At 38.7% G+C, this 13,146-nt stretch overlaps 2 protein-coding genes across 2 annotated transcripts in view; one reads left to right on the forward strand and one right to left on the reverse strand.

Moving 5' to 3' along the window:
* Positions 1-151: 151 nt before the first annotated feature.
* LOC122864806 (transmembrane protein 42) lies at positions 152-7,749 on the reverse strand. Its single transcript, XM_044172488.1, has 5 exons — positions 7,690-7,749; positions 6,411-6,456; positions 5,636-6,121; positions 4,217-4,363; positions 152-3,855 (listed from the first exon to the last, which is right to left on the reverse strand). Exons 3-5 carry the CDS (start codon positions 5,831-5,833, stop codon positions 3,721-3,723), a joined length of 480 nt encoding a protein of 159 aa, XP_044028423.1. The 5' UTR covers positions 5,834-6,121; positions 6,411-6,456; positions 7,690-7,749; the 3' UTR covers positions 152-3,720.
* Positions 7,673-13,146, forward strand: part of LOC122864802 (oxysterol-binding protein-related protein 10) — a 97,672-nt gene continuing 92,198 nt past the window's right edge. Inside the window, exon 1 of the mRNA XM_044172485.1 lies at positions 7,673-7,804. Coding sequence (XP_044028420.1) covers positions 7,803-7,804 — 2 coding nt within the window. The 5' untranslated portion in view covers positions 7,673-7,802. The remainder of the gene's footprint in view (positions 7,805-13,146) is intronic.

Consider the following 13,146-nt stretch of genomic DNA (forward strand, 5'->3'; position numbering starts at 1 on the left):
GGTGCATTGTAATTAACATCAAATTCAATTTATCTGGATGTAGAATATAAGCTCATGATAGCTTATATTCTACATCCAGATCAATTGAATTCGATGTACTCAACATCTTCCCACAGCCACCAATATCTGAATAATGGAGACAAGAATCTTGTTTGTCGGATGAGATGTTTAATAATTCAACAGTGTTTCTTCTCTCAGTGGTTCCTATTAATATATTTACACTTTTACAAATGTTTGTTTCACATAATCTTTAAGACACATTATGAACAGTTTATATCAGAGCAGATATACTGCTACTGTACATACTTTAAAAGTACCTACAAACTAATGCAAAATCAGTCTCTTTTCCATTATTCTACCAAGAAATAGGTCAAAACTTTACTGATTCACAAGAAGTCCTTATAAATTTACTGTTGTTTTCTTGCAGTGCAGCATTAACTTGTCACACACCTTGACAGGTCAAGATCGTATTTCAGTGGTTTTCTAATCTCTCTGTACAACCACATCTACATTTTATGTGCACACGGATATAAATACATCACACTCAGGGCCATGCCGCTGTCACAGAGCTATAAATGTGGCTACTGCAAAGCTCTGACTAGTTATATTACAGTAAGAGTGGGTTCACAGGTAGATGGTTTACCCTCATATCATGCTGTTAACTGGAGAAAAGCCAGGCACCAAAAAAATCTACTGATATTAAAGGTAGAAGAAAGGAATAGTTCGACATTTTGGGAAAAACCTATTCACTTTCTTGCTGGGAGTTAGATGAGAAGATTAATACCACTCTTAACATCTGTATGTTAAATATAAAGCTACAGCCAGGAGACAGTTAGCTTAGCTTAGCATAAAGACTGTAAACGGGGGAAACAGCTAGCCTGGCTCTGTCTGAAGGTAACAAAATCTCATCAAGAAAGCTCACTAATTCACATGCTCGTTAATCAGTTGGACCTCACAGTGACGACAAGACTCCAGGAAGTCACTGCTCCTGACCAAGAAATACTCCAGCACATAACCCTCTGTAAAACCACAAATTGTTGTTTTAACTCCCCAGTTTTTGTACAGATCAAACAATTGAGAGATAAGGTGTTAATTAGTGAGCGTTGCAGGTGGTGGTAGATGGCTTTTATCTTTGGGCAGAACCAAGCTAGCTGTTGCCCCCTGTTTTCAGTCTCTATGCAATGCTAAGCTAACCAGTTGCTAGCTTCAGTTTCATATTAATCGGACAAACGTGGGAGTGGTATCAATATTTTTTATGACTCTCTGCAAAAAAGCGATTATGCCTAATTTCCCAGAATGTTTAACTAATATTTTTAAATAATGCAAACACACGCAGGATCCCAAAATGTGGAGTCACAAACTGAATTCACTTCTGCGTGGCTGTGAGTGATCTCCACTGCTGAAAAATCCTGCGTGGTGAGTACAGCCCTGTAATGAAACATCACTCAGCTGGCCTTTAATATGAGAGCTGTATAATCACATTGTCACTGCAGTCACATTAATAGGGATGCATGTAAATCACGATACAAAACCTGCACAGCAGCGGTTGGAAGGACATCTGATATATTTGTGCATTGCTGCTGTGGGATATTACAGACAGGTATTATAGCTACCGTTATGCATTTATATTATGATATGTATCCAAACAACAGCAAAGTGTGATCTTAAAATACTGTTTGATAAAGCAATCTTTGATGTCATGTTCAGGCAAATCCCTGTATATTACAGTATACTTACTTAGCTGATTTATGCTAACAGAAACATCCTTCTAGTAGCATATATCGCCATTTATTAATGCTCAAAGCTCCCTCACTGTTACACACATCACAGTGTTGAGACTTAAAGAAGTATAATGTTATTGCACTCTCACTGACAACTCCGGGGATGTAGAGGGAAGCTTTAAATGAAGCCAGGTGTCTATGAAACCCAGAGAGATGACAGGTGATGGACTGATATTCATGATGTGCAACAGAATAATATGAAATGGCAAATGCAGAGCACATAAAGCTCAAGAGGCCATGTGATGTCTCCTACGCTGGAGACAGTTTGGCCACTTAAGCACAAGATTCTGATTTTAATGAAATGAAGCAGCTCACAGGGACGTCACTCTGATGTGGACTGATGGTGGACAGGATGCTATTTGAGTTTAGGCCTTGGTAGGAACATGCACACATCTATCATGAAATGGAAGACCAGCTGCCTCTGAAAACATGTCATGCTCATATCTTGAGGTTAAGGTTCAAGCTGTCAATAAAAGGTAAATAAAAGTAAAAGAAAGACCCAGGCAGAGAGCTAAATCTTAGCAGGGATGAGCCTTTCAGCGCTACATTAGTATTATTACTTGTGAAAAAGCAGCACACCTCGTTAGCTAACAGCTTCATTTATAATATCGCCTTGAGCATGCATAAAATGCAACGTCAGTGTGGGACGTTTACAGTGAGTGTCGTAGTAACTTAAGAAAATGTGAGAATTAATAAAGCTTAGGTGATCTGACGGCTGCAATAATGCACAGGCTGATTAATGGTGACATCATGCGCATAGCCAATGACGCTATTTGTCCGTTGCTCATGAACAAAACCCAAAAGATTGACTTCAGATCAGTCTTTCAATATGCACATAGGTTCTCAAATTTTATATACTGTATATATTATATTATCTGTCTCTTCCTTTAAAGGAATAATTCAAAAGTTTTGAAAAATGCACTTTTTACCTTTCTTGCAGTTAGATGAGAAGATCGATACCACTCTCGTGTCTGTCCGTTAAATATGAAGCCACAGCCAAGAGAATGTTAGCTTAATTTTGCATAAAGACTGGAAACAGAGAGGAACAGCTAGCCTGGCTCTGTCCAAAGGTAACAAAATCTTGTTTGTTTAATTCGTACAAAAACCAAAGTGTAAAAAACAGTATTTGTGGTTTTACTGGTGGTTAGAATTAAACAAACAAGATATAACATGTTAATCAGTGAGCTTTGGGGGTGCTGGTAGGCAGATTTTGTTACCTTCAGATAGAGTCAGGCTAGCAGTTTCCCCATGTTTCCAGTCTTTATGCTAAGCTGAGCTAACTGGCTGCTAGCTTCAGTTTCATATTAATCGGACAGACATAAGTGTGGTATCAATCTTCTCATCTAACTCTTGGCAGGAAAGCAAATAAGTGTATTTCCCAAATTATCAAATTATTCTTTTCAGTCCCTTCACATCAGTTCTATTAGATCATGAGTTGTTGGGCTGTTGTTGCCTGAAAGATTCCCCAAAAGTAAAGTAAAGCTAGTAACATTTTTGCTTCATTGTAAGCCTGTGGACAAAGATTATTTTAGAGCTTCTGGGAAGCTGGCCGCAGGTATCCATTAGCTTGTCTCCACCCAGCCAGACTGTAGCTGAGCCATGGCCAGTCTGGCTGAAGGCCACCATCTCCTCTGATTTTAGCCAGCAGTGTTTCTCAGCCTAAATGGCCACAAACTGCAACCTGAAGGATAAATAGTCACTGATTTCAAATAAAGCATTTCCTGTTTATCAGGAAGGACACATTTTGAGTGGCATTAAGTTAATCAGGAAACAATTTGTTTAATAAAACTAGTGACTGAGGGAGGATTGACAGCAACATTTGAGATTTTTCTTGTTCTTTCACCGTAATGCAGAATTCAATAAAAGTAGTTTTAAGATTTCACTATTCTTTGGCTAGATGTTAAATTCAGAGGAGAGGCCGACCAAAACACACCACATATTATTCGTCCTTCTCTGCGTTTTGTTCCTGCGGTGAAACCCTCTGCAGTACCAACAGACCAGAGAAGGTCAGGGAGATCCCAACCCACCACAACGTTATCTGGGCTTCACCAAAGATCAGCTGGCCCAGGAAAGCCTGCAGGGGGGAAAACAATCAGGACCTTCTTAGTCAAAGTAAATAAGTCAATCAGTTCTACTAAATAACAGCCAATAAGTAAGCCTTGATGGGATATGTCAAACAAGGAGCTGAACTTTGACAAGAAATTCCTGTAAGAAGCTTAAATCACTGCGACAAGTTATTTCTGAATATAGTCCAGCCTATTTTCTAAAATAAAGCAGCTTATATAAGGAAGAAAGGATCTAAGGTCACTCTGAAATTAACTTACACTCCACTACAGTATGATGTGAAGTATTTTGATTAGAGGACAAGTAGTAAGACTACAAAGACAAGACAGGAAGGGCGTGTAGGAGGTCCTGTAAGAGAGGCTGTTACTTACGGAAGATATGAAGTTGGAGGCGGTGGTGGTCACAGTGGTTCGGGTGGAGGAGGAGGAATACCTGAGTGCTTTGGCAAGAAAGGTCCACATCACAGCATTGCAGGTGAAAAGCAGCCCGCCACACAGCAGCCTCAGAGGGATATGAAGCTTAAAGACAGAAACTTATAAGTTAAAGCCAGGGTAGGTAATGTATTTCAGAAGCATTTTTTGTTATATTTGTTGAAATTCTCTTTATGTCCCAACAGCAATCAATAAATCAAATGCTCTGGGGGGAAAGAAAGAAGAAGAAGAAAAAGGTATCTGTGGCTGTCGCAGGCCTGTAATAACCCCCATCAAATCATTTCATGTTTCATCATTTCTACCCGCCTACCTGCTGGCACTCTGCCTGCATGAAAATGTGTTTTGGGGGAGTGGCTTTGATGGGAGGCCTGAAGGGAGGGGGTGGGATTTTATTGGTTAGATGCTTTCAAAATGTAGCTGTCACTTTCTCCATCGTTGCCTAGCTTAGCTTTAATGCCAACTGATTATTGTTGTTTTGTGTCTGCTTGAAAAGTTGTTCCTGTTTTATCCTACAATTCTCTACATTTTAAACATCTTGTTTCAGGATAGAAATAACAATAAGGAGGCAGAAAAGCCAGTGTGTGTAGTCTAGTCTAAATAAAAGGACAGTATAAAGCAATTCAGAACTCCATCACCAAAAGCTTTAGCCTCAACAGTGATGGAGGAAGTATTCAGATTCTTTCCCTAAGTAAAAGTAGATATACTGCACCAAAAGCTCAAATATCACATTTAACACAGAGTTAATAATTTAACCAGAGCATTATCCTGTATGGTGAAGGGTCCCTGTTATTTTGTGTAACCCCTGTATGTTTGAAGTCTTTTGACGCATTCAAACCTCGTGGTGCATATTAAGCTAATTTATTTTGCATCCACCTGCATACCTTATGTGCTATTTTAAATAGCTCCCAGATTAAAAGTCACTGTTTGACGTTACCACCGGTTAAGGCTACAGACAGCTGCCTGCAGATGTTTCTGACATCACTGCGTAACGTGCGAGAAGAGCATGAAGGTCACACAAGAAACCTAACTCCCCTTTTAGACACCCAACCATCAACAAAACCACGGAGAGACAAGTTGCACGCTAACAAAACGCGACAACACACACACACACCCGTACGAAGCTGCAATGTCATTCAAGCACGCGGACATGGCACGAGAGCGCAGCTGCTGCTGCATGGGCTCCCCGTGTGATGCTGCTGATGCTGAGGGAGTCAGGGAGGAGAGGCGGGCGGGGATAACCCCCCAACTTCTGTGAGAAATCACCCCGCTTGCAGGCATGCACGTCGGCGCTGCATTATTCACAGCAAATCCTCACTGTGTTAATAATTAACGCCAACTTTAACTGCGGCGATGCCTCACCCGGTCACAGGCGGTAGTTTCGTCCGCTTGTCTGAATTTCCTCTGCTCTCCCCACGTCCGGAGTCCGGTTTCACAGACTCCCTTCAGATAGTCGGCTCCGAGGGACAGCTTGGCCGACGACGACGCCACGGCCCCGAGGAAACCCGCCAGCAGTGCATAGAAAACTCCCGGGAACATGTTGATGATGAGGCACATCATTTTCTAATCCATCTTTACATTTCTGCTGCTGCTGCCGCTGCTGCTGGTGGTGCTGGTCCGGGTTGAGCTGCCTGCATGGTTGTGTGTGTGTGTCACTGTGTGGCACGTTTTCCTGCACTTTCTACAGACAGCCGTCCGGTGGCAGTCGCACAACACATGGTCAACCAGGAGCAGCGCTGTGGTTGGACTAAAAAGGCCCCTGTGGCATTCTGGGAATCGTAGTTCTGCAATTCCATAGCCTTAACTGAATGAATGATGACTTTGAAGCAGAAGTAAGGTGCAAACATCCTGGAATCATAATAAAACGATATTATAGTGGTTTAATCAGATATTTGATTAAAAGAGAGTGAGATTATGCAGATCATTAATAGACAGTGAATTCTATTCTTCTGTGCTATTACTACTGGGTGCAGTAGAGGACAATCAATGCTAATGTAATGTCCTTGAGTTTCCAGTTGATCCAGACTGCTTGGGACAGACCTCTGTTCCCTTCAGCATACTGATGAGCTGCATTATAAAGGCTCATTACATTAAAACACACTGTGTATAAGTGGAATAGATGGGAGGAGACACTCACATGATCCTCATTCCCTCTCCTCTGTGCCCTTTACAGAGAGATGAGCCTGTCAGAGAGGTGGAAGCAGAACAGGACTAAATTATTCTCCTAATTAGGAATAGAAAGTGGAGTCATCTTCATGTATGTATGGGCCAGTAATGGACTGTATCAATCTGAGCGTTGTAATAAAGATCATCAGAGACAGACGTCCGTCTCTCTTCATCAGAGTCTGCAGCTGAAGATTTGGCCAAAGACGGTGGGACAATGAAGAAAGAATGGTGTCAGTGTTGAAATGGACTTAAAGACCTTACTTCCAAATCAGTGCATGAATCTGGAAGTGTGATTTCTGCTCTTACAAATTGATTGATTGCACAATCTGAAAACAAAATTAGCTCCTATTTTACAGACAGGAGGTAAGGTCTCTGTAGAAAAAAATATGCTCACAGTTTCACAGAAAATAGTCTATATTAGGCTCAATAATGAACTTCAGGTAATAAAACTGCCAGACAGATACAAGTAGAAAAGAAGGGTTTAAAGATGTATTTCATGCCTTCATATTTCCTTTTTAGGCTGATTATTTACTCAAAACAATAATTTGCAAAGACAGACCATACATAATATCTAAAAAATGCATATACTTAACACCTACCTTACGGAAATGTGAGGTGAAAATGCAGTATCTACAAATAAAAATGTGGTCTTTAAAATGTCTTATCCATTTGAAAAAGATTGTTTAAGAACATACATTTTATTTTGATTTATATAGCTAGTTATTGGGATTAAATTATGTATCTGCTTGTTTGTCTCCCTACCATTGGGTAATAATTTTTTATATTGAAATTGACATAATTAATCTACAAATTAATTCATTTAAATATGTGATTTAATACCATTAACGTTATCTATCTAACTTGGCAGTTACTGCTACTCTGCTAAGCTAGGCTAGCAGAAGCTAGGCCAGTTAGGATAGTTTTAACAGGACTATTTAGCTAGTTTAATTTACTTAAGTTGAATTACTCTCAGTCATAATTCGATTTAGCTACTGTCTCATTTATATGGGATGACAAACTAAGTTACCAAGATGAAAATTAATATTTTACCCATAACTAACATTACAGGAAACAACTAGGGAAAAAGACAGTTTAGCTTTAGCTAAGGCTAACCGGAGCTAACTCACCTTAATTTTCTCACCAGGCAGCTAAGCTAGCTAACTTTAACTTAACACCTGCAGTAACTGATTTTTTTTAGCATTTAGGGGCAGCAGGAATAAGTTGGGAACATAACATTGACATATCATCACCTTTTAAGTTGATATGGCGAACTTCTTAGCAAACAGTTGCTTATTTACACATCCAGCAGTCAAGGAGCAACATTATCATTAGTTTGGGAGTCGTGTTTCCGGCCACCTGGCGAATGTAAGTCCAATATTCACTCTCTTTTAGCTCTGGTCTTTACGAACTTCTAAGGTAAATATCTGGCTCTTTAGCTACTAAATGCTCCCATTTGTTCACAAGTTAGTCGCTTGTGCTTGAGCAGATAGTGCACAGTGGGTTTTTAGTTTTTTGCTGAGGCCGAAAACACAGCAGACATATTGACTCCTCGTGGTTGGAAAAGCACAGGTGTTACTAATAACATTAACCATGGCTCCGTTGTATTCAGGTGTCCCAGTAAGCCAGCATGCACAACACCAGGGACACGGACACTGAAGCAGCTAAGTTGAATTAAACCATGGCTCCATTTTGTATAGCTACTGCAAATTTTACTTGCTGTTTACATGCCTTTTTCATAGAAATTATATACTGAACATTACCTTAAGCGTTTTATATAACAAATGTAAAAAAACTCAGATTGTGGTCTTATCTCAGTCTTGACCAAATATATGAATACTGTGGTTTGGCTTTTTTAGGGCAGAATTCCCAAATCCTCCAAAGTAAATTACATCACATCTTGAAGGTGAGCTCATCATTTTCTCAAGTGTAAACCCAAATTAGTTTTGTGGCCAGTAGATGTCTCTAATGTGCTTCAGAGAAATACATCCACCACAACCCGCTATGGATGTAAATCACTGACTTGCAACCTGTGTACATTTATTTCTGCAGCTATGTAGTGGGTTGAGGCAACAATTAGTTTGAAATACAACCTGTTTTTCCTGTTGATGCTTTGACGACATGTTATCACAGCTCCATATTACCTTTCCATCTTGACATTTGTGAGCAATAAAATCTTAATTAGCCTGTAAATAAGCCATTATGGCATTATTGCTGCTTTGAATGCATCTGCATTTGTTAAGTGATTTTAACTAAGAGGGGTTATCACAGAGTCCTTAAAGGAAATTAGAGGCACAAAAACAAGGAAGGTAATAAAACTTGGAACTAAAACAAGCACATAACAATGCCAGAGCTCATGCGGGTGTGTTTGTGTGTGGCGTCCGTGCATAATGCGTGTGTTTTCCTGTTGTCTGCAGAAGTGGCGAGCAATGACAGTGCAGAGGAAAATAAATAAGGTGTAGTTTCTGTCACAGTGTCCTCTGCTCCTATCCCACTGAAACAAGCTTCGGGGAAATGACCGTCCTTGGTCTGTTACATTTTGACACTGATATCTTTCTGGAGTGTCTGCTTAGCAGGAAAAGTCTGAAATCAAGTGGAGCTATTAGCTGTTATTTCCTCGCAGTGGTGAAATGTAACGAAGTATATTTACTCAAGTACTGTATTTTCTTCTCATGCCACTTCTACTCCACTGCATTTCAGAGGGAAATATTGTACTTTTTACTTCACTACAATTATCTGACAGCTTTAGTTACTAATTACTTTACAATTTAAGATTTTTACACTCTAAACATGAAAATGTGCATGTACAGCTGAAACAATTAGTTGATGGACAGAAAATTAATTTGCAACTATATATTGCTTAGTCATTTTTCATGCAAAAATGCCAAACATTTCATGGTTCCAGCTTCTCAAATGTGATGATTTGCTGCTTTTCCTTTTAATTATTTTAATTTATTTTTAATAATTTCAAGGTTTGGACTGTTGGTTGTACAAAACAAGCATTGTGAAGGTGTCACTTTGGGCTCTGGGTAATTGTGATGAGCATTTCTCACTATTTTCTGAATTTTTACAAACCAAACAATCAATCAGTTAATCAAGAAAATAATAGGTAGATGAATCTATAATGAAAATAGTCATTAGCTGCAGTCCTATGCAAAATACTTAAAAATTTCTTCCACCCCATCCAACTACAAATCAAATTCAAAATCCAGCTTTTACACGTATGCATGAGTGATAATAATCTAATATTATAATAAATAGTATATCAGTCACAGGTGCCATTTTTCTGCATTGAATACTTTTACTTTTAATACTTTGTCAATTTTCCTGATTATACTTACATACTTTTACTTAGTATCACTTTCAATGCAGGACTTTTACTTGTAATGTGTGATATTAGTACTTTTACTTAAGTAAAGGATCTGAATACTTCCTCCACCACTGTCTCCTCGCTCCTCTGACAAACACAGGTGTCAGGTTAGAGTGCAAATTAGGGATCCTGCTCCTGTTCAATTGAACGATAATTGAGCCCACAGAGACCTTTAGTGCTACCTTAACTGAAGGTCTGTCACTGCCTTCCTGTATCTCTGTCCACCTTTTGTGCTTTTTTTGGTCCTGTGAGGTGATTTAATAAGGAAGAATACTATCCTCAAAGTGTAGGGTTCATTAGTTTAACGACTTGAACTATGACCTTTAACTCAGCTGCTTGCAGACAAAAGTAGATTTTGACGAATCAAAAGGAAAATTCAACCATAAAAACTGTTGCAAAATGTATCTTTTTCTCATATTGTTGCACATTTCCCTGTTTGGTTTTGCCTTTGCATGTATTTCCGTAATCACCCCTAAATATTAGACCTCTTCATTTCATCTTGAGATGCAGTAAAACACAGTGACAACCTTTTCTTTTAACACATTATTATTTAGCTAATTTAACCTTTCTTGGCATGAACCAGTTCTGGGTTTTGCTGGAAAGTATGTTGGCAGTTACTGGCTATTGGTGAAATTAAACTTTTGGATTCCTTTTTTTTTTTTTTTTTTTTTTTTTTTTTTTTAGCACACACATTCAACAACCACACAAAGGAAACACTATAATAAAGATCAAAAGAAGAAAAAATACCTGCACACTGCTATCTTGTTCCCAATTATTTTTCTTTCAGTTCTTATTCTACAAGGACATGACAAATAAAAGAACAATTGGAAAAAAAAAAGAGCAGTGTTTTTTGGGTCTTTTTTTGTACATTTAATTGTTATTCAGTGCCTCCAAAGACTTTATATGTTCCACACAGATGGAACCAACTTCCTGATGATCTTAAATGCACCCCAAATTTATCTACTTTCAAATGTAAATTAAAAACTTATTTTGTGCCTTTGATTGATTTTACTGCACTTTTATTCCTTTATTGAATTTGATTTTTGAGGAACTTATATCTGCACTGTACTTTTTGTCTATTTGTATTTTATTTTGTCCATATATTTTTCTTATTTCACTTAATTTCATAATTTCTGCTGCGTTTTTAAATGTTCTAATGCATTTTTTGCCTCATGTAAAGCACTTTAAATTGCCTCTGTCTTTGAAAGGTGCTATACTTGAGGCGTTCAGTGCATATATGAATGAATCTTTAACAACAAATCTTTAAACTTAACTGACTATACTGAATCTCCATTGTCACTGAACGAATCTCGCTTTTAGCAGTGGTGCTCCACTCATTAAAACTGATGTTGTACGTGCTGAAGTCCATTTGAACGCCGATGCGTTCACTTAGCTTAGGGGGGGAAAAAGTGAACAAATTACATAGTCAGTGACTATGAATCTTTGAACTGAATGAAATAATTCAAATCAGCAAAGTGATTTGTGATTTCCACCTCCATGCTATACAAATGAAAATGCCTTGGCTTTCTTTTAACCAAACTCTTTTCTATGACAAGATTTGGACATAAATATATACTCTTGTCATGTAAGCACTTAGGTTTATGTTCTTGTGGATGCTCTGATGCTAAGTACTTTTGTGCTGATATACTGGTCTTAATTACCCGTTGTCTAGAGGTGTTCTGACTTTCAGAGTAGTGGCTGACTGAAGGTTCCTGACCTTTTTTAAAAAAAAAAAAAAAAAAAATACAAATAAAAAAAGAATAGTCAGGCCTCCATATTCATCTCTAGCCATCACAGAGCCTTACTCTTTAGCTGCCTTGATGAATATGTATGCTTCATCTTTTAGCCCAGCATGGAAAGAGGCAGCAAGCAGAGACATACAGTCAAATATTCACTCACAGGCACACACACACTTGAACTATAAAATCCCTCCCTCCTGCTCTCAGTTTACAGTCCTACACACCAACACACACACAGTCTGTTGACCTTGTCAGTGTACAGGGTCAACAGCCCCCTTCCAATCCATTAAGTAGTTATTGGTGAGGTTGCTGGTATTATGAATAATGCAGGCTATTGTGCAAACATACAAAAGCTTTTGGAAAGTCAAGCATCACCACATCATTTATAATTTCCAGACTGAACTCCCTCACAAATGAAATAAACTGAAATTACAATTACCATGTGACCTAACATTACAATTTTAAGATTACATTACAGTAAAACTAAAGTTAAGGGCTGACAAAGAAAGTTTAGCTTATTTCACAAGTCAAATAAGGTTATTTCTAGAGAGCAAAGGGAGAGAGACATTTTATAGCGCCATGTTGGCGACCAGCAGAGTTTGCAACGAGCAGATAAAATGTTCCCAAAACAAACAGACTTGAGATAATCTCAGTTCCTATGGTTGCCAGGAACAATTAGACCAGGTGAAATGCTAATCTGATCTAGCTGTTATTTGTAAACGCAGCGTCAGTGGAACATAGAAACAAACCAAGGTCAGTCATGTCTCTCTGTATGTTATTGTTGTTGTTTTGGTTTGGACTCTCAATCTGTTGAGAGAGGAGAAGAGATATGTGGATTGTGTGTGTGTTTGTACACAAAGTGATGAGCAGTGCAGCAGTGTGCAGATATCTGTAAGGGACAAGGACAGACAAGCTCACAGCCAAACACCGATAACATCAATGACAAAATACACCCATCCTTATTCAAATTTTGACAGCCTGCTCTAAAATGAACCCAGTAGTTTTTCCAATAACCTGTACACAGACTAAGCAATGAGCGTTTATTGACATACTGTATCAACAAACCAAACTCCCCGTCCTGCCACTCAATACAGTTTCCTTTAAGATGCCAGGATCCATTAAAAGCTATGAAATATTATGTTGTGGAAATCGAGGCATTAGAACTAAGAGATGAGAACGTGTGCTGATGGAGGACTTCTTCACACTACTTTATCTTTAAAGCTGAGTCCGGGGCTTTTTCTTTGTTGAGCCTTGCGATCAGTCATCAATTATTTTCTGAAAGGTGCGCAGACATGTAAATGCCAAAGGTGCTGGGCAGCAGCACACTTTGATCAAGTGAAGTTTTGCTTGCACAAAGTTTGCTGCTGCAACATGGTGAAATATTCTAAATGAAACCACCTCTTAGTACATTTTATGGCCAAAAGTATGTGGACACTTGAACATTACACCCATATATGTGTGTTGAACATCTCATTCCAAGATCACCGGCCTTTTAACAAGATTTTATAACCTGGTTGCAGAGATCTCCTCCCATTCAGCCACAAGACATTCAGTGAGGTCGGCCACTGATGTTGAGCCATTTCTTTATGGCCTTGGCTTTG

Source organism: Siniperca chuatsi, linkage group LG17 (genome assembly GCF_020085105.1).
Source record: "Siniperca chuatsi isolate FFG_IHB_CAS linkage group LG17, ASM2008510v1, whole genome shotgun sequence".
Taxonomy (NCBI): Eukaryota; Metazoa; Chordata; class Actinopteri; order Centrarchiformes; family Sinipercidae; genus Siniperca; species Siniperca chuatsi.

What these genes read in the sequence shown, in the direction of transcription:
- LOC122864806 (XM_044172488.1), bottom strand. Translation starts at nt 5,833, where the DNA reads ATGATGTGCCTCATCATCAACATGTTCCCGGGAGTTTTCTATGCACTG. An exon ending in AAACTACCGCCTGTGACCGG is followed by an intron (nt 4,364 to 5,635) that starts GTGAGGCATCGC and finishes TCTGTCTTTAAG; the next exon opens with CTTCATATCCCTCTGAGGCT. An exon ending in CCTCCAACTTCATATCTTCC is followed by an intron (nt 3,856 to 4,216) that starts GTAAGTAACAGC and finishes TCCCCCCTGCAG; the next exon opens with GCTTTCCTGGGCCAGCTGAT.